The sequence below is a fragment of the Urocampus carinirostris genome, chromosome 1 (genome assembly GCF_059441175.1).
Source record: "Urocampus carinirostris isolate Australia breed hairy pipefish chromosome 1, RoL_Ucar_1.0, whole genome shotgun sequence".
Classification (NCBI taxonomy): domain Eukaryota; kingdom Metazoa; phylum Chordata; class Actinopteri; order Syngnathiformes; family Syngnathidae; genus Urocampus; species Urocampus carinirostris.
The window spans coordinates 34,603,711-34,630,325 of NC_142349.1; the positions used below are offsets into that span (position 1 = coordinate 34,603,711).

The window sequence follows — 26,615 nt, forward strand, 5'->3', positions numbered from 1 at the left end:
TAGTGTAGTTGAATTAAGTGATGTTTGCCTTAATTGTAAAGCTTGGAAGCCCTGATGATGTTGATGATGTCAGTGCAGGTGTTAGCCCAACTTTTGTCATAGAATGCTAAATGATGTTATGGTAGAAGAGTCCCACGGGCAATGGCACACACGAATCTCACTGAGGCTTCGGCAGAAGTAAAACACGTTGAAGACATGGCAATAAAATCAAGATGAGTTACGATGTGGATTTGTCATATAAGTCGGGCACCGTGTGCAACAAACTACGCCTAATAAGAGAACTGAGCGATGCCGTCATAACAGTCGATAAAGTCGAGTTTCACATCCATAAGATTATTTTGTGCAACTGCAGCCAGTTCTTTAGGTGAGTTTCTCTAATTTTAAATGGTTATCCATGGTGGGGGATCAGAGTCACAAGAATTAAAGTGGTTTAAACTAAATACAGCAAAAGACAGTCTTGCCTTAAAACTCGACTTACATTTCCTGTTCGAAAATTTGCAATTTTATGTTGTGAATGTGATTCTAGCAACCCTACAGTACGCTATGGCAAACAGATCAGTTGTCACCTATTGACACAATATTTTTGAGAGATACTGTATCTGAAGATTATTGTACTTGCTCTCAAGAATGAGTTCTTTTTATCATAATATGGTAGAGAATGATGACAAGTAATCGCAACTCAAAGAAGATCAAATTACAACATTTAATAGATTTTTTTTGAACACAGCGGCTAATGTGAGACAATGACACATACTGTGAAGGCAAAATGGTATGACTTGAATTACCACCAATTTTACCCAATAATTTGACTCGTTTTTAGTTTAATCGGCAATTCAACTTTATCTTTATCTACATGTGAATTATTCCATCCTCTGCAATGTACCGCGGAAGACATTTAAAAACAATCTCATCTGTTCTTTTCAGAGCCCTTTTTCTTCGGTGGTCCCCCCAACACCAGAGGGACTACATCATAAATGGTCTGAAAGCTCTGGACATGCAACTATTCATCGACTTTGCCTACACCAGTTCTGTTTCCGTGACGGAGGACAACGTTCAGGACTTGATGATCGCTGCTGATAAATTCAACGTTGCTGGCATTGTTTCAATCTGCTGCACATTTCTCAAAGAGAGGCTGTGCTCAGAAAACTGTATTGGCATCTGGCAGTTCTCAAAGAAATGCAATGCTCCAGAGCTGGAGGAAAATGCCCATGAGTTTATGCTATACCACTTTGAGGAAGTTGCCACATCAGACGAGTTGTGGCAACTCTCCATTCACGATTTATTTGATATTCTAGACCGGGATGACTTGATTGTGAAAAAGGAAGACACAGTTTATAAGGCCATACTCCACTGGATTGCATATGCTCCTCGAAAACGAAGAAAATGTATGCCTTTGCTACTTTCAACAGTAAGTCAATCGTGTTGGGAATTGTGCTGAGAATGTGCCGTTGTTTCATGCAGAATATTTTCTTGGGTATGTCACGAGGCTTTTAGAACAAAACATGAGATAGTTGCTTGAGTCCCAAGATATCAAGTTTTGTCTTGGTGTTGTAATTTCTAACACATTGTAATCTGGGTTTGTCGTGTACACAATCGTGGGGTGATTATCACCCTCGCCTTTGTTTTTTCCTTAACACTAGCAATGAAATTATGAAAAGGGTCTAAATGGGAAACGGTCAAGAACCTACTTTGGTTTCAAGCCACCAATCTTAGACGTAAATTGCAAATGAAAAATAAATCTCAAAAAGACCATTTCAACAGACCTTGTGCAACAAAACAGCCACGCGCATTCCCTTTTCCAGTTTGCTTAAAAGGGCTGTACTGTACAAATAGATATGACGACGTGATCATATTGCATTTTGCACAAACCTCGGGGTTATGGAAAAACACCTAAACATGAGTCTTCCCTTTGTCTGTCAGCTTCTATATGTTTTTTTTAAAGTTGCAGCTGAACTAAAGATCCTTAAAATGTTCAATACTTGTCTTGGTCAATATTAAGCAGTCTTGTTTGAATACATTTCAAGCTTTCATTTTGCTTCTGGGACTTATAGAATGAATAACAAAAATATCACATACCTAGTCAATGTTGCCCCAAATTCTCAAAAGAACAACATCTGTAGTTCTCGTGTCTTTTTAAATCTTGTAGGTCCGCCTGGCTCTGACTACTCAGGAGTTCATCAACATCAATGTGCTAACTAATGAGCTGGTGCAGAACAGCACCGAATGCCTACAGATGGTGGACTTCGCTAACACGGTTGACTGTCAAATGAATCCCAACTCTGTGTTTGGATTTTCTAACCTGGTTGCCCGTCCTCGCCTGTCTCCAACCATCCTGATGGCCATTGGAGGTCGCAACAGCCGAGATGCTGCAAGCGTCATGGAGGCGTATGACCTTCACACAAACTGCTGGGGCTGGGTGTTGAGACACATGGAACCACCCCGTGCATATTGCGGTGCCGTCTTTCTCAATGACTTTGTCTATTGTCTTGGAGGCTTTAACGGAGCAGAACACTTCAGCAGTGTCAGCCGCTATAACCCCATTGACGGCGAGTGGTATGATGTGGCGCCGATGCACTTTCGCCGATGCTACGTGTCCGTTACGGTGCTTCGTGGGTGCATCTATGCAATCGGAGGCCACGACGGACATTCGAGACTTAAGTCAGCAGAGTACTACAAGCCCGAGACAAATCAGTGGACGCTTATCGCAAACATGCATGAAATGAGGAGCGATGCTAGCTGCACCACTTTCAAAGATAAGGTACTGTTCCTGAGCTACAAAGGGTGCATTTGCCGTTTTCTGACTTTTGACTCGTCACATTCATGTTCCAGGTTTACATTTGTGGAGGTTTTAATGGAGAGGAGTTCTTGCAAACAGCAGAATGTTACAGCCCAGAGACTGATGAATGGACAATGATGCCTCCCATGAGCACCCGTCGCAGCGGCACTGGAGTGATTAGCTTTGGTGACCATGTTTATGCAGTAAGTCAAAGAGGTGGCTAGACCATGGCCGCGCAGCCATAAGTGTCTCACAATTCTCCCGCACTATATACACTAAATAAGACACATGGTTTGAAACATTTATTTTGCACACATTACAACCATTTATGCAAAATAAAATCTTTAGAATATTACAGTATCGTTTTGTACATTTTTTTTTGTACAAAGTACACACCTTATTTTGGTGTTCTTGAGAAATTACACTAAAAGTGTCCTTTGTATACTGTGTTTTTTCTATACAGTATGTGGCCCTCAGAGAAAATGCCCTGGGCACCTCTGCACTAAGCAAGTGAACCCTGCCATTAATTAAAAAAAAAAAAGCGAAAATATCCCACACACCCTTATATTCTAGGACAGGGGTGGCCAACCCAGTCCTCGAGAGCCGTATATCTTACATGGTGATGCCAATTTTCAGCTTGTTAGCAAGCTTTGTGAGAGCTTGATAATGGCTTGATATTGGAGCAGTGAAATTTCAAACACATGCAGGACATGCGGCTTTTGAGGACTGGGTTGGCCACCCCTGTTCTAGGAGATTAAAGTCGATGTCAATTTGTGTTTCATAAAGTTTCATAAAGTCACAGTGAACCCTAGTATTTTTTCCAAGTGCGAAACTGCACTTGGAAAATATACTAGGGTTCACTGTGAATTTATGAAACACATGTGTTTTGTATTGGTGTTAAAAATGTCTTAACTTTCTTAATTTTGTTTTTTCTAAGATTGGAGGCTATGATGGAAATACTCGTCTTGCAAGTGCTGAAGCCTACAGCCCCCTGACCAATAGCTGGATTGCTATGCCTTCCATGGAATTTCCCAGAAGCAATTTTGGGATTGAAGTTGTTGGTGATCACCTCATTGTCGCTGGGGGTTACGATGGAGACTCCCCGATAAAGCTAGTTGAATCCTACGACCTCACCACTGGTCTTTGGTCTCCGGCCAGGAACCTGAGGATCTCTCGAAGCGGTTGTACTTGCTGTGTTTTGTCTGGATTCCGCACTGTGACAGATTATTCCATGGACAGGGATGAGCTGCCTTTGCTAGATTTGGAAGATGAAATCAAAGAGATAGAGGAACGAGTCATACAATAGACCTTAGGGTTAAAAGCTCCAGGAAGCTCCAGGAAGACACTAAACTTGTCCTGTCAGCTCGCCGGTGGGCCGTCAGACTGTTGAGAAGCAAACACGTCTCTGTATGATATCACCTGTCACTGAAATATGTCACGCATCATATCATTGGGAGGTTTAAACTCTTGGGATTCAAGATGTGACGATCATATACTCATCACAGAGACATCACCATCAGTCTGAAACAAGATGCCCGAAAACTATAAATGCGGGGTAGCTCACCAAAAGAAGCAACCATGGGCTCCTTATGTTTGCGAGAGTCTACTGAATTTAACCGTGTAAAATATTTTCTCCAAAAAATGATAATGCCGGCAGATAAAGAAAAAAAATGCACCGAAAACCAATTCTGTATTAATGGACTTTCCTCAATTCTAGTCGTCTGTCCAAACCAATAATTCCCATTTCTAAATAAATAGACTAGTGAAATTATAGGCTGCTGCATCTGAATTTGTGATTGGCATGTTTTTCGGCCAATTACAGGCTTTGTCTTCACCTCAGTCAATCCGCCTTAGTGTTTACGCACTTGTTAAGATAAGAACCGCCATCTTTACCTCAGAATAACTTCAGCTAATAGTTACAAATTAACACATTGTTTTGCCCATGAAATTCTGAATAAATCTTTGTGAGGATGTCCGTTTTGTATGAATAAGCGGGCATAACCCCACTAGTTAACTCGTTTTTATGCACCATTTTTACGTGCAAGTGTGCACAATCATTGCTTGACTTCTAGAAAGAGAATTCAAACGTTTAAAACTTGCACAATGTCTAAAAAATTGGCCCAAGTAAAATACACATTTGCAGAGATTTTAGTGTTAAAACTGGTCTTTAAATGGCCACTTTTTGGAAACGCCTAAACCTACACTACTTAGATACTTTTGTTAGCCTCCCAGATTGTACCATTGTACAAATTACAGTGGAGTCAACTATTTTCAGTGGGCTGCAGCCTTTACTCAAAGATATACTCCCCCCCTCCAAAAACGATGATATACTTAAAAGCTTTTTATAATACCCTTTAATGCAAGTCAATTATTACAAGATTGAAATCAACAACTGATAGTTTTTTATAATGTTTTAAACTAACCTTAAGGTATATGTCTTTGTTTCAAAACAAAGCAAAATAATAAAAGTATGGTGTGCTTGGAAAGTAACAGAATAATAAGTGGCTTTTGTATTCCTAATTCTTCCTGAATGCAGCTTTTAACATAACAGGTTCACTTCTCAAAGATTATGTTGCAATCATTAAGCAAACAAACTTTATTTTAGTACATGTAAGATAAAAGCACATTTGTACTTTGGCAAATAATTAATGTGTTTAACAGAAACCAATGAGCACTAAAGCTCTACTGTATATTTTTGTACAGTATCAGCTCCTGTAAAATAGAATCGTATCCTGCCCTTTGTATTAAGGTGTGTATTTTTTCTTAAGGTTCACATAGATCCCCCACCACCTACTAAAAAGATAGCAAACAAGAGATTTCTTCTGTCCTCACTGCTATGTCAATTAAGGCAGAATTAGGCAAACTGCTCAGTTGGGAGCTTTTGCAGATAGGCCATGATTTGTGTTACTTAAAGGATTTTATACATTTGACTATAAAGGATTTTATACGATTGACTCATAATGCAATGAAGATTTTCACTGAGTGGGCTTTAATTCAATGTACAAGGTCAGGGCAGGCTGTTCGAAATGCATAATATTTTGTCTAGGGAATTTTGATAATAAGACTCGTGGAGGCAATGTTGTTTTGGAAAGCCAGACATCAAGGTGCTGTGTTGTGAGAACGATGGGCGCAAACAATTGCTTGGCATGCCCATGGGAGGAGCTGAGACGCCATCTTGCGGGGAAACGTGGGCCAATAAGAGAAAGCTAAAGGACTTCAGAAGAAGGCTTCACACACACTCCAATGTCACTTCGACCGTTCTTCTGTTAAGGAAAATAAATACGCCCTCGTGTGCAAATGTCGGCTTTCCTGGTCATTTTTCTCTCAAGAAACGAGCGTGCATAAATTGTTGGATGAATGTGGGTTGTGTTTGGTTAAAGGAGTCAGATAACTGTTTTGAACAATTTAGTAAACGGTACATCTTGATAATTAATTTCCCAACATACTGCAGATAGATATCTGAATGCAGCTAGTCTGGGAGTTATACAGTTAACATTTAAATACCCCTAATTAAGATCAGCAGTAAAATGTATTACACTTTTTATATAGAGAACTTTTTATCAATACCGATTCATGTTTATTGCTCATAAATATATTATATTCCAATGTATTAAAGGTTAGATTTTTTTTTTGGATCGCTGTGATGCAGCTTTCTAGTTAAACCTCAAATTTTCAAAACAGTTAACACAGTGGCCAAAATAGCAGCAATGATGGTTAAAAAAAGAAAAATCCAACTTAGCTTGAATAATAAATACATGCAAAACAAGCATATTTTGCTTTGAAACACCAGAATTTGCAATCAAGTGTATGAGCTCTACCAGTCAACCATTACAAAGTGGACAACAAAACAACAGCGCTTTGTTGAATCAATGCAACATACTTACCTTTGTAATGTTCATGCTTCTGCCATTTGTTATCAAATTTGCCATCTTGCAAATAAAAGGATCCAGAAATAATTTTTTGGTGCAACTTTTGATTCTGATGACACGGGTGTTTACTGTTCATGCAAATGGGAAGGGAAGGTTTGTCAATCCAATGAGTAAGGGTTAACAGGTTTGGAGGAGGGGACTTGTACTCTGCTAAAACATGATGAAAACTGTGCGGCTCCCAGATTGTTTAAGGTCGACATATTTAAAAAAAAATCATTGAAAAAAATAAGTGACCTTTTTTCAGGTTAGGGCTGTATGGTGGTGATGTTTCAGAAGTTCCTGGGTTAAATTCCTATTTTGCTACTCTGTGTAGAATTGGCCTGTCCTTTTAATGTACATTTTCCAATTTCTCTGGCACCCTTTAAAGAAAAATGTAATGTGAATTGTAAAACTGTAGAGAATGGAAAATGTATTATCCTAAAGTTTAACTTAAGTGTGATCTAAGCAATCGTATATATTAACTAATCACCTGAGCCACTTTTTCCGTCCATTTAAATTGCTGGCATAAAAAAGGCATTTTACTCGCTACTCACCTGATATGAACCAGCATTGTACAGTATATAAGGCGACAAAGTAACACAAAAAGCATGTGGTGGCCGGCACAATCTATGTGTAGCGATAATACAAAAACACTTTTAAAAACATTTATTCCCCTTATCACTAAAATAAAGTTGGTATCTTGCTGCTAGCACATATTTGTTCTTATTCAAGATGTTACCATCCACAATGAACTTTTCTTTTTCTGTCAATTGTCTGGTATAAACTGACATGAATTCTGTTCTGCCTTACCAATGCTTGTGGTTTGGCTACATCATGGAAAGGGGTCTAACTGTAGATGTTGAGTAAAAATTACGGTACTATGTAGCTTACTTCTTCGGGTCTTGGAAGTTCTCATTACAATTTACCACTGAGAAACGCTACCTTATTTTTTACCTGGACAATTACAGATGGCCATAATTAATATACAGTATACAGTAATCCTTGCACTAATACTCATTTCATCATTTCATAGTCCCCTGTTTCGGTGTAGCATGTAGCAAACGGGTACCAAAAAAAACTTCTAAGCTAGCCATCTCTGTGATTTACCTTTTATATGACTAATCAGAGCTGACTCTTCCATTGACAAGAGTTGGATCTCTTTTTTGCACTTTGCAGAATGCTGTGCGTGGATTTGTTCCACATATTAGTCATGGTTTGTATGTTCTGTTTCCTAGCCGTTCTTCATTAAAACGACAGCCTACTTGCAGCTTGGTCTGATGCACTCGTTCTCTTGCGTGCAACGTGTAAGGGGCAATGACACTTTCACATGGCGGTTTTAGAATCTAATGCCAGCTGACGCTAATTATGAAGGAAGTAAATATAATGACAACGCAAAACCATCAGAGAGCCGTATTGTCGTCAATTTAAAACAGACTTGTTTTTCTTCACTTAATACATGGCGGCAGTAGCTCAGGAGGTAGAACGCTCGTCTTGGGATCAAGGGATCCCAGTTCGAATCCCGGCTCGTCCGTGTTACATGCCGAAGTGTCCTTGGGTAAGACACTGAACCCCTAAGACCCTCAATAAGCAGGTTAGCGCCTTACATGGCTGCAAGGCCGCTATTGGGAAATGTGGAGCACATTGTAAAGCGCTTTGGGAAGTCATTGGCTTGAAAAGCGCTATATAAATGCAGATTATTTCATTTTCATTTCATTTCATTTCATTTCATGGTCTATGGAATTGGACCGTGGAGAACTTCAAGCATTGACAAGAACTTCACCAAAAATTCAAGCACATCTGGAAAGCGCAACATTAAAATTCAAGCTTCAACGATTTCAAGCACTAGCATGAACCCTGATACTGATCTAAAGACAACGGTATCGATCTGAACTAAGTACCCGCTCAGTATCGATATTCTGTATGATATTTAGATCAAACCGCACACCCTTAGCAGATAAAGATGCTCATGAAATTATACCTCAGCAATTTGTTGCACATCAATACATTCTCACAAGTGACCCTGGTTATATTACATTTTTATTAAGCTCAGGTAGTGATGAGAGTATCATTTAAGAAGTCCATTTTGTCTAAACAATCAGCTGGAATGGTGACAGGTCAATTATAAGGCACAGACAGAAGGCACAAGAAAGAGCAAACAATGAAAAATGTTGTAGAGAGTTCCTGATCTCGTTTTTTTCTGTCCAAACACAAGGATTGTAAGCCAAACTACCATACTTTTGTTATTATTTTCTTACAAAAGATTCTGGTGTAGGAGTTTGCCCTAAAATTCTTAAGGCTGCCAAGATATTTTCAGGTCAAATCGATGCAGACTTTACAGCAATCATTAATGTAAAGCTGATTGGAAGGAGTTTTTGAGTTTGTACTGATGATTATAATTTGGATTCGGTGGAGAAAAAATGATGCATTTCTTGACATTAAGGTAGCTTTGCTTTGATGATGCAACTGATGTCGTCATTGACGGTGACCGTAGCTTTTGACACAGAATGGCACCATGATGTAATGCAAGAACACCTCTTACCTGCCGGCCCCCGCCACAGGTTCCACTCTTTTGTACATAATTTTTGCTGAGACTCTGGAGGTGCTAAAAGCGTGAAGAAATGGCAACAGTTTCAAGATGAGTTATGATGGTAAAATTCCATACAAAACAGGCTCTGTATACAACGAACTGCGACAGACTGGAGGACTAAGTGACGCTGTCCTCAAAGTTCACAATGCTGAGTTTAATATCCATAAGATCATCCTATGCAGCTGTAGCCCATATTTTGGGTGAGTAGAATGACATTTAATTACTTGCATTCAAAGGGAAAAAGTACTCCATTGGGACGGACAAGTACTGTCTCTTGTGGAAGTGAATATCAAGTTAATTTTAGACAACATATTGTTGTGTTCTTTGGATATTGAAAAAACGTTTTACCTTGGCTATAACATGTAAATACTACCTGTGCCTCTCTTTTAATGTTCAGGGCCCTTTTTCTCCGATGGTCCACCCCCGACCAGAGGGTCTACATCATACAGGGTGTTACACCTTACATAATGCAGCTTTTCATCGAGTTTGCATACACCAACTCCGTGTTGGTGACAGAGGACAACGTCAAGGACTTGTTAATTGCTGCTGATAAATTCAACATGACGGCTATTGTCCAGTCTTGCTGCGAGTTCTTGGCCGAGCAACTTTGTCCGGAAAACTGCATCGGCATCTGGCAGTTTACCAAAAACTGCCACACGCCAGAACTGCAGATTAGCGCCTATCAATACATTCTTTATCATTTTGAGGACGTCGCAAACTCGGATGAATTGCCGCAGTTCACCATGCAGGAGTTTTGTGAAATTTTGGACAGAGACGACTTGATAGTGAAGAAGGAGAACACGGTTTACGAAGCCATCCTGAATTGGATTGCATATGCACCAAGGGACCGAGGCAGGAACCTGGCAGTGCTTCTTGCAAAAGTAAGTCAACAACATGGGTAGTTGCAGAGAGATCAAAAACATCCTATTCTTAGGTCAATTGTCTTCCAAGTCAGTAAAAGGAAAATTGACAGAACTTTTTTTAGTGTTGAATACAGTCAAACCTCAATCAAAAAAGCCTATAAGGTTTAGTTTTAGGTAGTGTGTCTGCCTGTTCATTTCTCTGTAATGACTTATGCAAAACAATCAAAAGTTGACTAACCTTGTTGCAGAATCTGATTGCGTGTAAAAAAAGGCATATCACAAGATTGTTGAACGACTGAGTATCTGTCCATAATTCTAAACCAAGCCACTGCTTACCAGCCATTTACCAACAAGATAAATAAGACTATCCTACCTGATACTTAAATGCAAATACTCTACACCTAAAACTCAATATGAACACGCCTTTCAAATTTAAGGTTGTTTTACCATAACTCCAGTAGCCTCAATTACATTTTCTGATTTACAGTTACAATAATTCAATAATTCAGAACATTGAGCTACCAAAGACCCACCAAGTGGGTTTGTTTTATTAATCATATTGGTTAATTTTGAAATGCGCAGGCACTAGATACTAAGGATGGCTGTACCTCTAAAGTACTGGTCCAATGTTTTAGGATTTTTTTATATTTGAACCATGACAACTTGCAGTTAGCTGTTAGTTATTGACAACATTTACAGTTCAATTAGTCAAAATGTATTCACAACCAATTTTTCATATATGTCAATGTAATTCAAAGCTCATATTTTTACAGTAGCTTCAACTCAGATCTTAATGCAGCTTTCAGGTTTGAATTGGAGTTAAAGCAAATCAAGCAGCTAAATGCAATATTTAAAGCTTTACGTTTGACAGCCACAAAAAAATAAAAAATGTGAGTTTTGAGTTTAGATTTAGTATCATGTTCTGAGATTTTTGACTAGCTGTGCCATAAACGGGTAACATAAAACAGAAAAAGATTTCTAACCATGTATGTGTTGCGCAGGTCTAAGCCAAATGAAAGATCTAATATGGTGGTGATATTTCACATAAAATATGCTGTCCGGAATTTGAAACTTTGTTACTCCCTGCCACCTGGCTTAGTCATAATCCCAGCCTCAGTCAGCCCATTCCTCAAATATACTCTCTTTTTTTATCGTTTTTTGGGGTTTGTGGTCTGTATTTATTACTTTCACCATTTTCATGCTACACTAACAAAAACGTGGGGATAAGCATGAAATGACATTCAATTTCGTTGGAAAATTGCTTCGATAATATCTTTCATTTCAATCTGTCCTCTGTGTAGGTTCGTCTAGCTTTGACAAGTCAGGATTTTATCACCGTCAACGTGTTGTCCAATCAGATGGTGCAGAACAACAGCAAGTGTCTGGACATGGTCGCCTTTGCGAGCCGAGTGATTCACCACATGGTGGAAAACTCAGTCTCTGCATACTGCAACTTGGTGGCCCGACCTCGCCTGCCCTCCGCTATCCTTTTGGCGATTGGTGGTTGGAGTGGCGCCAATCCAACGCAGTGCATTGAGGCCTACGACGTACATGCCAACTGTTGGATTAGTTTTATCGAGGACATGGAGCAGCCCCGGGCATACTGTGGTGCAGCCTTTCTCAACGACGCTGTCTACTGCCTCGGCGGTTTTGACGGGGCGGAGCACTACAACACTGTCAGCCGCTTCGACCTTAATGCCCGAACGTGGCAGGAAGTGGCACCTATGCACTCCCGTCGATGTTACGTGAGTGTCACAGTGCTTAACGGGTGCATCTACGCCCTGGGAGGCTACGACGGACGCGTAAGACTAAAAACAGCGGAGTACTACACACCTGAGACCAACCAGTGGACTCTTATTGCCAGCATGCATGAACTGAGAAGTGATGCTAGCTGCACTACCCTCAATGACAAAGTAGGTGGCAACAGAATTTCAGTCATGTGGTTTTTCTCTCTTTCACAACACCATTTGTTTGTTTTCAGATTTATATTTGTGGTGGTTTTAATGGAAATGAACCCTTGCAAACAGCAGAATACTACTGCCCTGATACCAATGAGTGGACAATGATGACGCCAATGAGCAGCCGTCGGAGTGGCATTGGAGTTATTGGGTTTGCTGACCACATTTACGCAGTACGTTCAACATAATGGTTAACATTGACAATAGTAGTAAAAGATGAGGAAACGTCCTGGCTTATATATATATATAATATATAGAAGGGACCGCATATGAGGTAATCCCTCTTCCTGGATGACCAGGCTGCATATATATCTCATCTCATCTCATTAGCCGTACCGCTTATCCTCATTAGGGTCGCAGGGGGGCTGGAGCCCATCCCAGCCATCTCCGGGCAGTGGGCAGGGGACACCCTGAACTGGTTGCCAGCCAATCGCAGGGCACACAGGGACAGACAACTCATTCGCTTATTAACACCTAGGGACAATTTGGACCGGCCAATTCATCTGAAATGCATGTTTTTGGAACGTGGGAGGAAACCGGAGTGCCGAACATACAATATATATATATATATATATATATATATATATATATATATATATATATATATATATATATATATATATATATATATATATATATATATATATATATATATATATATATATATATAAAAGTGGCATTGCACTGTGTCTATGGCGTACAGAGGTCCCGGGTCCAATTCCAACTCATTGCCTAAATAAGAATTTTCCGGGTTTTACAGTTGGTTCCCCGCATCCCAAAAACATGCATGGCAGGTCAATTGTTCCACACATCGTTGCTAGGAGTGCGTCAGTGGTTTTCTCCGTGTTCCCTGCGATTAGTTGATAACCGGTCCAAGGTGGTCCCCTGCCAGCTGCTCAGTTCAGGCAATATATATATATATATATATATATATATATATATATATATATATATATATATATATATATATATATATATATATATATATATATATATATATATATATATATATATATATATATATATATATTTTTTTTTACATGCAATAAGCAAGTGACTTGACTTTTTAGTTACCTTTATTTGGCTAACGCCACTCTTAAATGATTTTCTTTGTGTTTGTGGAATCATGAATCACAATAATAATAATGCTTTATATTCATGGGAAACTTTCTTGATAGTAAAGCACCATGGATAAGTTTGCTTAGGTAGAAAAAGTCTAGGTAGAAAAATAAGTTAATTTGATTATAAGGTTTGAATATACGCTGTCTTAAAACTCTCCTTTGAAAAATTTAGTAAAGTCAATGCCATAAAAACACAGGTGCAAAAATTGTGTCCCCCTTGTCGAACGGAATTGAAAATATATTTTGTGTACAGAAATATGCCAAAGTAGTAGATGCGGAGATTTAGTTCACACCCTAGAGGATAGGTGTCAAACTCACGACCCGTGGGCCACATCCGGCGCAGCATACAATTATATCCGACCCCTGAAATCGTTTTATACACATCTACAACTATGGGTCTCCAACCTTTCTTTCTCAAGCTGAGAGTTACTTTTTGTTACTAATTAGTGCAAAGGGCACCCAGTTTAATGTGCATTCCTAAAATAACAACAAAATCATATTATGACTATGTTGTTACTCCTTTATCTTATCAACAGGTTATTTATTAGAAGTTGTGTTTATTAGACTCAGTCAACCACTAAAAAAAATAATTTTACAACAACCAGTTTTGCGGCATATCAGTTGTATTTGAGGGCACCATGTTGGAGACCCCTGCCTTCTTGGATCTGACCTCTGAACTGACTTAGTTGAGGAGGACAGGTCCAAAGAATGTTGACATTTTTGACAGCCTTTTTTTAAAATCTTAACATATTGTTACAAAATTAAGAGCACTATTAAAAAAAAACGTTCTGAGTTACCTAGCAATTAGTGGACCAGTAAGAAAACAAGGCAACTTTTTACAGCGGATAAGACTACTGTATACGGTATTTGCACATAGAAAAACTGAAGTACTAAAACATCTTGAACCCATAACTGGATGTTTAACACTGTCTCAGTTATTATTTCTGACATTTTTAGTTAAAAAATTTGTCCAAAAATGCCTGTGTTAAGTTAACCATTTGGGTCTAGCCTGCTTTTGGTGTCCTTTTAACAGATAATTCATCTCCGCAACAGTCAGTTGTTTCATGAAAAAAAACAAGTTTAATGTATAACCCTTTTTTGTATATCTTCACATTGCACTGTCTTTGTCAATTTATTATGCTTTTCCTCCCAAAGATCGGAGGCTATGATGGTCAAACTCGACTGACTAGTGCTGAGGCTTACAACCCACAGACAAACAACTGGATCATTCTGGCCCCCATGGACTGCCCCCGGAGTAACTTTGGCATTGAAGTCATCGAGGACCGCCTCTTTGTGGCCGGGGGGTTTAACGGAGTGTCCACTACTAACCTGGTAGAGTACTACGACCTCACCACAGGTCTGTGGTCTCCGGCCTGCGACATGCTGATCTCACGAAGTGCTTTGACTTGCTGCGTGATGTCAGGATTCTACAACATGGCACACTATGCAATGCTCCGGAATGATCTACCGTTGCTATTTTTGGAGGATGAGATGGACACAGAGGAGGATGTCTAACAAAGAAAAACTGGAAAAGACTAAAAAAGGCTGCTGATTAAAATGTGAAATCTCCAAAAAATTCGTCCTGAAAAAGAGTTATGGGTGAAAATCAAGGGACTGAAAAGGACAGACAAAAGTGACTGATTGCTTTTGATTTTTTAAAAACATTTTATTTTGCTTTTTAGTTCAATGTAAGTAAAATGTTTGATGTAATTCACCATCCACATGTCAGTAAAGCAGTAGCAGGCCGTTACGACATGCAAGGCCTTCTCTGACGACCTAAAAAATTTCAGAATCGTGGTGTAATCATATTTTGTCCATAAATACCTAAATAATTAAAAAAAAAAACAAATTGTCTGTTGGCTTTCTTTCATCATTTTCCTGGCTGTGGGTCGCTCAGGAATATAAGTCTTACCAGAGAAAAGGTTGCATTTTGGGGGGAAATCTTTTTGATAATATTCGACACCAAAATGTACATGTCATTTTGAAAGTAGATTTAAAATAGAAAAACAACAGGTTTGATAACTACAGTATACGAATGGTACATGATTGACAAGCTTGTTAATTTCAGTAATGATGTAACATTAAGGGTTGTTCAGATAACTCTAGCATGGAAAACATGCCTACCAAACTATCAGTTTCACTCCAAATAAATAAATCCAATTAAATTTTCATCCTTGGTGTCAGAGTCTGCTGCTTTCTTCTTTGGTCTCTATGTCACATTAACTTTTTGCCATTTCCAAACAAGACACTTGCTAAATCCAAACTTTGTTTCTGCTTTTTGGCAGCGTACTTCACTATTTTTAGAGTGTAATCTGAAGAATATGATATTCTATTCGGTGCCATTATTGTTGATTGTTTTCCTTCATGGGATATTTCCCCGGAGCAAACGTCACTAAAACAACTTTGTACCTCACTTTTGGGGAATGCAATAGAACAGTAAAGCACAGAGCATTTACACTTGTAAATAAAAAATAAAAAAATCCTTTTTGATGAGCAGAAAATATTTAGTTTGGCGAAGTGACGCCTTATCTTCGCAACATTTGTGTCCAGATTGGTGAAAAAGTAGTGTCATTTTCCCAAAGTACTGTTATTATTTTCAACTTGCTTCAAAGAGATTTCTACAAGGTGGAAAGTCAAATCATGTTTATTTGTATAGCCCATAATCACAAAGAGTCTCAAAGGGCTGCACATACCACAGATTATTGCAAACCATAGACAATTATGCCACCATCACCTGATCTAAAACCTACATGAGGGCATATAATAACAGATACTGTTAACATAAAATCTAGGTTATTCATATGCTATAGAATATAGAAGGGACCGCATATGAGGTAATCCCTCTTCCTGGATGACCAGGCTGCAACGGATGTAGCAATAACAAACAATACACAGATATTGTCAACATGAAACATAGGTTATTCATATGTTATACAATAGAAGTGTGTTTTAAGTTTAGATATAAACATTTCCACTGAGGTTGCAGACCGAATCTCAGGGGGAAGAGCATTCCACAGAGCCGGGGCCCGAATGGAGAACGCTCTCAAACCTGCGGATCTCTTCTTGGCTCTTGGGATCACTAACAAACCAGCATTTTCAGAGCGAAGGCTCCGGACTAGAACATAGGGGGAAATTATATCTGAAAGATATGAGGGAGCAAGTCCATGCATGATGCTCTGTGCTTTAAAGTTCTATTAAATTCCTTGCCAAATTTTGATACAAGTCATTTTAGTGACGTTTGCGCATTTCACACAGGGTGACATTTTTCATCTAGAGCTCCCTCTTGTGGGTTAGTGTGAAATTAATGTGTAAAATGATATACCTGGTAGTAATGTGAGAATAATTTCACATGTAAGTCACACCCTGTGTCATAATTACCTAAGTGGAGCCACCTGGTGTAATCATCTGGCGCGCTGGAATGCGCTTCCTGATTGGTTTATGTTCCCTTTTTAAGCACACTACGCTGAGACCTCTTCGTCTGAGGATTACTTTTGTACCCCGTTTGACTCTCCTGATTTACCTGTGCCTTCTTGACTTGTTTACCTGATTCTGCCTGCCTCCGATCCGACCTGCTTCCGTCCCACGCTACGATCTTCTCTCCAGTCCCGGTAAACTCGACCTGCTTCCGTCCCACGCTACGATTGGCTACGTGTTCCGAAGTTGTCTTCACGGCGTTGCTGCTGACGTTCGACGGTCATCGCGTCTCTCGCTAACCCTTTACACTTCCCCAAATAAAAGAATTGTACGAACGCTCTGGGGTCTCCTGCTCTGTTCTGGTCCCCCTGACACCCTGAGTATAATTCGCACCTCTGGCCAAACTCTGAGTAAAACTGCGACTTATAGTCCTGAAAATACGCAAAACTATAAAAATACAAGAATAAACTTTACATTTATTACGTGAAACACATTATCACTGATAAACACAGAAAACAAATTAAAATACTTACAGATGTACTTAAAAATATAAACCACAAAACTATTTTAACCTTTTTAATACTCAACAAATTTAAAGTTAACAACATAGAATCCCCTGGAGAAAAAATACATGCACATTGAAAAAGCATCTCTTGTTTGGTGGGAAAGCAGGTCCTGTCGTTCACTTCCAGTAACCGCTCATCGAGCCAAGTCATTCGCAAACGACAAATCACTGAAACCCTAAGTGTGAAATGCACTGTCCGCCACACTAAAACAATCATATTTTTCTTACATCTTTGACTTTTACTTTGTGACAGTTATTTGTGACTGACTTGAAACACAGAAAACATACCACTACTTTGTAACAAATCAGAAACCCCTATTTGAAAAAACAAAAACAAAACAATTGTTCATATTCCAAATTAAAACTTTAAACTATATGAAACATACATTTTTCTTGACCGATGTAACCAATGCAAAGATAACAACTTATTTAACTAATTTAGAGTGCATTGGAACAAAAAAATCCTAAACCTTAATCCAAAATCTAAATTTTTCAATTTTCAATTCTTACCTGTAATCTTATTTTTAAAACCCTACATACTAATGCCCCCAATAAGCAGGTAGGCGCCTTGAATGGCTGACTCCCTATTGGTGTCAAGACCAGAACGTAAACAGGACCCAATTGCGTTATGTTTCTCACAAGTTTTATTAAAAGGAAGAGGAAGGGCAGTGCCCACGATCCGGTGTTTGCTAGGCACGGAAAGAAAGCCGCTCTCGTACTTGGTTTGTGATCCGAACACGGAAGTGCATCTTCCGTAGCAAGCGATGGCGGTGTCAAGGACGGAAAAACAGGTCGATAGCCGGGACATGAGAGCAAAAACGTAGGTGGGAGCTGGAAACGGGTCGTAAGCTGGAACGGGAGAGCAGACGTGGTCTGGATCAAAAACAGGTCGTAGCTGGAGACAGACGGGAGCAATAACGGGACAGGTGGGAGTAAGTGTCGAAAAAGGCTTGCCTTGTATAGACTGAGGTTCGCAGACGGACTGACAACAGGGGACAGACAGGACTGGGTTCAAATACTGACAGGGAGCCAATCAGAACCTGCGGCAGTTGGCGCCAAATGAGCGGGCACAGCTGAGTCACATCAGTAATCATGACAATTTGTGTGTGTGTGTGAACGGGTAAGTGTGAAGCACATTGTAAAGCGCTTTGGGAGATCTTCATTGACTTGAACAGCACTATATAAATGCAGACCATTTACCATTTACCATACAGTATGCATAAAGTCAATCTTTGAACTTTTATACCAACTTGAACCTCGCAATTAAAACTCTTACTAACTCCAAACACTACTTTAAAACTAAACTGCATTTCAAATCCTAACCATTGTTTAAATCCCCAAACCTTGCTCGAAATAAAGTTTTTGGGCTCTAACCGTAAAATTTCAAATTCTTGAGGTATAGAAGGAGAGGTGTTCACACAGTTTTTTTTAACATGTGGGCTTGTTCAGAGACGAGTAAGTGAAAGTGATCTATCCTACACAAAGCAGCATAATATGTACAGTAATTGTTTTTGAGATTTTGAGTATTGTCTGTACACGTTTTGCCTAAAGTAAAAAACAAGGTCAAATGATAATTCCAGGCTACTCTGCATTAAAAAAATCCTAAAATGTGTAGTTGAATCCTGACAATTTTTCTCAATGCTTGCTTAAAAGTGGGGTGCTTTGTTTGAGGTGTCCTTAAAAAGTTGAATTATGCTGGTTTAAGATCAGGTAATTGTGTAATTTTGTAATTGTAATCCTGTGCAGTCCTTTGAGACATTTTTGTGATTAAGGGCTATATAAATAAATGTGACTTGACTTGACTGTTAAGTATGTGTTAACATTGCCCAACTTAGTGCAAACCACCTTTATAAGTTTTCCCCACTGCCTATCTGCTTTTATTTTACTTATCAGAGCTGTGTGGTGATGCGCAACACATATTAGGAATAAAAAAAGTGTGGAAGGGATTTTCGGTTGGAGAGTGATTTCATGCTTGTCATCAGTTTTTTGTTAGTGTAGCATGAAAATGGCAAAAGTAAGAAAAGGCCTGTTTTAAATGCAGTCCAAACGCCAACCCAAAACCACAAAAGATGAAAGAAATAAAAAGTTTATCAGAGCACTTCTAAGAGATTAACATACTTGCACGTGCCAAAGAGGGACTTTGATAGGCTGTAATGATGACTTAAGCCAGAAGATGGCCTCAACGAGCACAACATTTTCAATTTACGGACAGCACTTTTAACTAAATGACATGAATTTAATCAAAAATAAAATACAATAGGGGCAGCACGGTGGCGCAGTGGTTAGCGCGTGTGCAGCACAGTTCTGAGGTCATGAGATCGAACCTCCTGTGTGGAGTTTGCATGTTCTCCCCGTGCTTGCGTGGGTTTCCTCCAGGCACTCCCGTTTCCTCCCACATTCCAAAAACATGCATGTTAGGTTCATTGGCCGGTCAAAATTGTCCCTAGGTGTGAATGAGCGAGCGAATTGTCTGCCCTGTGACTGGCCGGCAACCAGTTCAGGGTGTCCCCTGCCCACTGCCCGAAGATATCTGGAATGGGCTCCAGCACCCCTGCGCCCCTAATGTGGATAAGCGGTGCAGGTAATGGATGAATGGATGAAAATACAATAGTTAAAGTATAAAAAGTGTCAACAGAATCCTTCAATTCAAGTTTTGTTTCCACGACCAATACTTTTTCAAATGTGCCAATAATAAGAAACACTGCACTCACTGCTGACAATGCATTTTATTTTTTTGGTTTGAACAAATTTATTGACACTAATAACAGAAAACAATCTTGACAATCTCAACGGCAATCAAGCACATTCACAATATTATATTTCAATATGACGTTTAACAGCAAACACAATGTGAGGTTTGAACAACCCTTCTCGAAAATCTTAATAGCAATCAAGCGTATTCACAATTTCGTTGTATAACAATGCATTTGACCACTTTATTTCAGCATGCTTCAACAAATAGAAAACACTGACTACATATTCCCAAGATAACCAGTCCTACTTTTGCAATCGACCAGTAGATTGGGATGGATGTAATGAGCAGCCTTGCTCCAAAGAAAGGCACGGGAACATTTTGTTTGTACGATTAAAACTATGATGTGATGGATTGCTTCATTTAAAGCATTAAAACTTTGATGATGCAGATGAGGTCACTGATGTGGTCATCGGCGTCTTTTGACACAGAATCCTAGAATGATGCTATCTCTCGTCACAGCCAACGCCCCACCCCTCTAACCAGCCCTTGCCCTCATGTCTGTTCCATGAATCCTCCCCGCTCGGACCCAGGGCCCGACGCCCAGCTGCACTATGAAGACACAGCAACAATTTCAAGATGAGTTCCGATGGTCTGTTGGCCTGTGGCCAACTGCAGCATCTCACCAAAGGCCTCAGCGATGCTGTCATCGCAGTAGACAACACAGAATTTCACATCCATAAGATCATACTATGCAACTGCAGCCCCTACTTTGGGTGAGTTGGGAGGAAATGTCTCCAGGTAAAGATTATTGACTTTTTCAATTCAAGTTGATCTTGTGTGTGTTGTCTCCTGGTTGTTCAGAGCCCTCTTTCTACGCTGGTCCAACCCAGAACAGAGGGTGTATGTCATACGTGGTCTGACGGCCCGCTTAATGCAGCTCATTGTCGATTTTGCATACACCGGCACTGTCTTGGTGACGGAGGACAATGTGAAGGAGTTGTTGATTGCGGCTGATGAGTTCAATATGATTGCCATTGTTCAAACTTGCTGCGCATTTCTAACAGAGCAGCTCAGGCCGGAGAACTGCGTGGGCATCTGGCAGTTTACCAAGAACTATTATGTTCCTCAGCTACAGCTGGAGGCCTACCAGTACATCCTCTACCACTTTGAGGATGTGGCCACCTCACACGAGCTCCGCCGGCTTTCTGTGAAGGACTTGTGTGAAATCCTGGACCGTGATGACCTGATCGTGAAGAAGGAGAATACGGTGTTCCAGGCTGTCCTACACTGGATTGGCCATGCACCCTGTGAGCGAGGCAGGAGCTTGGCATCACTGCTTGCTCGGGTGAGTCGAATAAGTTCATCTCTTTTTGTTGCGATATTACTGTAGTCTGACTTGCTGCGTGTGATTCTGGGACGTAAGTCTTCTTTTTAGCTTTCAACTTTGCAACTTGATAACCATTACCAATGGTTGAAAACTAATGCCTTTTGGAAACCTTAGCGTAGCAATAACAGCAAGCTTGAAAAACCCTAATCATGTCTACAATTTGAAATATGAAATTCTAATGTTTTGTAAATCAAAGCAAACCAATAACTTTAGTTGAGAATACTTTGCCAAGTCAAAAAACTGTTAAAACTTGCAATGCTTAAAGGATATAACCATAATTTGTAAACAATTATTAAATTGTAACCTGGTCCCTGGTTACACTCCGTTTTGAAAATATAACCCTCATCTAAAACCTGCATTCTCACAGTTTAATACAAAATAATATGTTGACACGCACAAGTCATATTAAAAGCACAACCCCAAGAACTGTATTAATTGTAATCAGAACAACTGATCTGTAACTAAGCAAAAAAGTCAATAACTTTTTTCCTTTTCTCCACTGGGAAGGTCCGTTTGGCTCTAACCAGTGAGGAGTTCATTGACGTCAATGTGCGAACCAACCATTTGATACAGAACAACAGCAAGTGTCTGGACATGGTCGATTTCGCAACCAGAGTCATTCGTCACATGAAAGCCAACTCAGTGTCTGGATTTTGCAACCTTGTCGCGCGCCCTCGTCTGCCTTCGGCCATTCTTCTGGCAATCGGAGGATGGAGTGGTGTGAACCCTACACAGTGTAACGAGGCATACGACATTCACGCAAACAGTTGGGTTAGTCTTTTGGACGATATGGACCAACCACGGGCATACTGTGGAGCCGCTTTTCTCAACGATGCAATCTACTGTTTGGGTGGTTTTGACGGCACAGAACACTACAACACCGTCAGCCGCTTTGATCTGAACACTCGTACTTGGCAGGAAGTGGCGCCCATGCACTTCCGCCGCTGCTACGTGAGCGTCACAGTATTGAATGGATGTATCTACGCAATAGGAGGACACGATGGAAGAGTAAGACTAAAGGCAGCTGAGTACTACAGACCCGAAACCAACCAATGGACTCTTATCGCTAATATGCAAGAACAGAGGAGCGACGCCAGCTGCACTGCCCTCAATGGCAAGGTGGGTAACCAACCCTAAGGAATTCGCCGATTGTGATTCCAAAAAGGTATTTTTCCAGGAGATCTTAAACATGAAACTCCCGGTGATTTTGTTTGATTGGTCACGTTTTAAAAGCACACATCTCTTGGTTTTAAAAGCTTCAATTGTCTGTAAAGAATTCTGTTTTTCAAATTTAAAACTCCATTTTCATCCAACATTTAAAAAACATTCATGGCAAGCCAATTAACAGGCCCAAATTTTCCCTAAGTATGGATGAATGTTTGATTGCTTGTCAGTCTCTCCGGGCCACAACCAGTCCAGGGTGTGCTGGCTCGCTGCTTATAGTCATTACTACCATGTGGCGTCCCTAATGAGGATAATGGTTGCCGGTTGGACCTTAAAAAAATATTGTTTCAAAATAGTAAAGCTTACAACATAATTTAAAAAAAAATCTATTTATAAAATCACTTTCCACCTCACGTAATGTCAAAAGTGGTCAAAATATTGATATTTTTCAAATCACATGTAGTAAGACACGTTTGTAAACAATTTAAAAAAATATAACCTACATGTGTGTGCTAATTAATATTAGAGTTTTGAAAATAAGTATAATTTAGCAAATTGTGACCTATGAATTTTTTCTTTTTTTTGATTTCTCAACACCTGGATAATCTGTCTTCTATACTTAATGGGGGTGGGCAATCCTGGGATTTTTGGTATCAATCTGATCCAAGGAAAGTATTGATAGATACCAATTCTTTTTGATTGGAAATTTCATGATCAATAAATCATTGAACCTCTTAAACCAAACCCTGTTAAATTAGTTTTTAATCACGATCAAAACAGCATAAATATTTTTGACACTAAAAATGTTCAGTTTTTTTAAATTAAATAACTACAATGACAACTCTAACAGTATAAGAAAAAAAATATAAATACTTTTATTACTACTGTTTCAAGAGAGTCAAATAATAAAAGCAGCTCTGTAACAGAAATACAAATATAACAAAGTCAACGCGACAAGTGTAATACCTTCCATTGCACAATATTTTGAAAATGAAGTAAAGTGAAATTAGTGTAAAGAATACCACATGAAAACCCTTTAAGAGTTTAAGGCAAGGGGAAATTCTAATGTCTCGCCGCATGTTCTTTTCCGGGACCAGACCGAGTATTCAGACTTTGAAAAAATAGAGCTGGAGAGAAGCAATGCAGTTGAGGGCATTTATTACCAAGTTTAAAAAAAAAGATACAATCAGAGTGCACGCCAGACCAATCAATGGAGACATGCTCTCCTACCAAAAGGCATGCAAGAACGTTTCGGCCCCTCTCTTATAGTGAAAAATGTGTACATGCATCATTACAGACACTCAGAATTCAGACCTCACATTACAAAATAAAAAACAGGAACTCCCTCTACAAGATTAGTACTGCGCATTGCTGAGTCTTCAAGGTTGTATAATAAGACTATTGCTGTGAAAGTACACTGATTTGAAAGAATACATACTTCACAAAACATGGGGATAAATATGATGATGTACATTTACAACAACTAAATGGATAATGTTCACATCAAAGTAATGATGTGATGATTAGATAGTAAACCTAATACAGCTGGAAAACAACATACCCAGTGACCTATTTTAATAATCTAACACAGTATAAAATACATCTACTATTGTGTCAGAACAAAAGTCAAGAGAGCCAATGAAAGCAGTTATGAAAAAAAAAAAAAAATTACTGTTTAACAATATTAACGGGACAATTAGATTACCTCTCATTGCACGGTATGTTGAAGTCAAATTGAGTGTAAACACAATTGGATCCAGTTTGAAAGTTAGACTGTATGCATAACCTTTAACCTACTGAGATTATCATAGTGATAGTTGTATTGGAAAGACAGTATTGATCCCAAGAGGATAGTATCAACCCCTCCCAAGTAGCAATTCAGTTTGGACAATATCAGTATTTAGATCGATCCGCCCTTCCTTAAGGATTAAAAACAAAAAAAATGGCGGACATTGCATGTACAGAATTTGAAATGCTAAGGATTAAGATGATTTTTGACGTTGATAATTGATCAGCTGTTAAATAGTTGATTCTAGTTTGCTTTACATCTACAATTCATAAAAAAAAATAATCGCCATTTGGTTACAGGTTTACATTTGTGGAGGCTTCAATGGAAACGAGTCGCTGCAAACAGCAGAATACTACAATCCAGAGACTAACCAGTGGATGTCCGCGGCCCAGATGAGCTGCCGCAGGAGTGGCATCGGAGTCATTGCGCATGGCGGCCTTGTGTATGCAGTAAGTGGAGTGCTGACAAACACAATGGGAATAATATTTGCTGAAGGATTTGAATTCATAAGAAACAAATGTTTTAAACCTAATGTTTCCGAAGGTTGGAGGCTATGACGGTGATGACCGTCTGGCTAGCGCAGAGGCCTACGACCCTGAGACAGACACTTGGTTCATGTTGCCCCCCATGCAGTGCCCCAGAAGCAACTTTGGCATAGAAGTTGTGGAAGACTGTCTTTTTGTGGCTGGCGGCTACAACGGCGTCTCCACTACCAACCTTGTGGAGTACTACGATTTGAAACTTGGCATCTGGTCTGCAGCGAGTGACATGGGGATCTCTCGAAGCGCTCTGAGCTGCTGCGTAATGTCCGGCTTGCCCAACATTGCTCAGTACACGATGCTTCGTGGTGATCTTCCTTTGCTCTTCTTAGAGGACGATACAGTTGATATGGAAGAAGAAGTATAAAAAAGCAACCTGGAGTGGGCTTTGTGTGAACAAACTACTAAAAATATATTTATAAAACCATACCTACACATAGTTTTCCCGTGAGTGCAAGCATTTGAGCTGTTGAAATATTAAAACTTTGAAAAAGTGGCTTGAGACTGGATGGACAAGTACCTGTAGATTACATATTGCTCTACAGCAGGGATGTCAAACTCAGTTGGGCTCTGGGACCGGATCCCGACTTTTTGTTTTCAGGAAGGCTGGATCAGTAAAAGAATGTCAACTTAAAAATGTTAAGCTTTTTTCCCCTGTATTATGCTTTATGATCAAGCTTACGTTCGTAACCTGCCCTTCATGTTATAATCACGGATGACAAGTGATCTTTTCTAAACACAACACTTTTATTCACAAACCATAAGGAAAATATTTTATTTAGTTTTAGGTGGGCAGTGGGGACTGTGCAACACACTGATGCAACGACATATGTCTTATAAAATGTAGGGCACAAGATGAAATTTAAAAAAAAAATCTCATTTAAGAGCTAGACTTCCAGTTTTCAAAAGTTTTATTTTTGCTGAGTAGACACCAAGAAGTAAAAATTCTTACTATGTATTTTTTTGTGAGACTATGAGACAGTTCAATAAATCTCCACCACAGCAGCAATCTTTACAGACATAAAATTTTGAATTAGTTCTTGAGTTCTCTTCCACACCAGAATAAACAATATTTTATGATTAACAAGGGTGTGCAATACTGGGATTTTTGGTATCAATCCTGTCCAAGTTAATACAGGGTAGTCTTTACTTGGTAAAACAGTAAGCCTGTTGACCTGGAGAGGGATGGGTGCCACCAGGCTGTACTTGCCTAGGACACACTGCAGGTATTGGTGCCCCTTAAGACCCGTGTGTTCAAGGCATCCGACCAACCAACAAATTAGCAAAGCAACTGTCTGTCGGCTTGTCCGCATCAAAAATGGTCAAATGAATGTATGAATAAATGAATGAATGATAACTTTATTAGAACATCAAAATAAAAACAGATCAAAAACAATAACTCAACAACAGAATAACGTTACATAATATGTTTGAAAAGGGGTAGTAAGAAGCAAATGCTTATATTACCTAACCCTTCATCTTCCCCACCAATACACCAATGATATAACAATTATAATGATATTAATAATAACAGTTATGATATAAGAATAGCAACAATACCACAAGTTAATTAGGCGCACTATCCCCAATCTCCCGCACCACTCATACCCCACCCTCCTCATCTCTGTATTCCGCCAGGAATGTTCCTTTGTATCTAAATCTGAACAAGTGAATAGTTGGACACCGTTTGATCTTGTCTTGCAGACCGTTCCAAAGCTTGACTACACACACAGACACACACATACTTTTCCTGGTCGTTCTCACCTTTGGAATTATGAATTTACTACAGCCCTCTTTCCAAATGAATAATTTATGGATGTTTTCTGGCACTGTTTTTGTTGACCTTAAA

General features: G+C 39.4%; 3 protein-coding genes across 3 annotated transcripts; all 3 read left to right on the forward strand.

The window, feature by feature from the left end:
- The first annotated feature begins 127 nt into the window (after positions 1 to 127).
- LOC148374446 (kelch-like protein 10) lies at positions 128 to 6,074 on the forward strand. The gene is made up of 5 exons (XM_088336536.1): positions 128 to 364; positions 925 to 1,408; positions 2,147 to 2,758; positions 2,830 to 2,979; positions 3,714 to 6,074. The coding sequence occupies exons 1-5, from the start codon at positions 213 to 215 to the stop codon at positions 4,080 to 4,082; spliced, it is 1,767 nt and encodes a 588-aa protein (XP_088192662.1). The 5' UTR covers positions 128 to 212; the 3' UTR covers positions 4,083 to 6,074.
- Positions 6,075 to 9,200: 3,126 nt separating this feature from the next.
- On the forward strand, positions 9,201 to 14,845 carry LOC148374447 (kelch-like protein 10). The gene is made up of 5 exons (XM_088336549.1): positions 9,201 to 9,471; positions 9,669 to 10,152; positions 11,436 to 12,047; positions 12,116 to 12,265; positions 14,369 to 14,845. The coding sequence occupies exons 1-5, from the start codon at positions 9,320 to 9,322 to the stop codon at positions 14,726 to 14,728; spliced, it is 1,758 nt and encodes a 585-aa protein (XP_088192675.1). The 5' UTR covers positions 9,201 to 9,319; the 3' UTR covers positions 14,729 to 14,845.
- A 5,555-nt stretch (positions 14,846 to 20,400) lies between these two features.
- On the forward strand, positions 20,401 to 25,262 carry LOC148374448 (kelch-like protein 10). The gene is made up of 5 exons (XM_088336561.1): positions 20,401 to 20,660; positions 20,749 to 21,232; positions 21,782 to 22,393; positions 24,527 to 24,676; positions 24,771 to 25,262. Exons 1-5 carry the CDS (start codon positions 20,524 to 20,526, stop codon positions 25,131 to 25,133), a joined length of 1,746 nt encoding a protein of 581 aa, XP_088192687.1. The 5' UTR covers positions 20,401 to 20,523; the 3' UTR covers positions 25,134 to 25,262.
- The last annotated feature ends 1,353 nt before the right edge of the window (positions 25,263 to 26,615 follow it).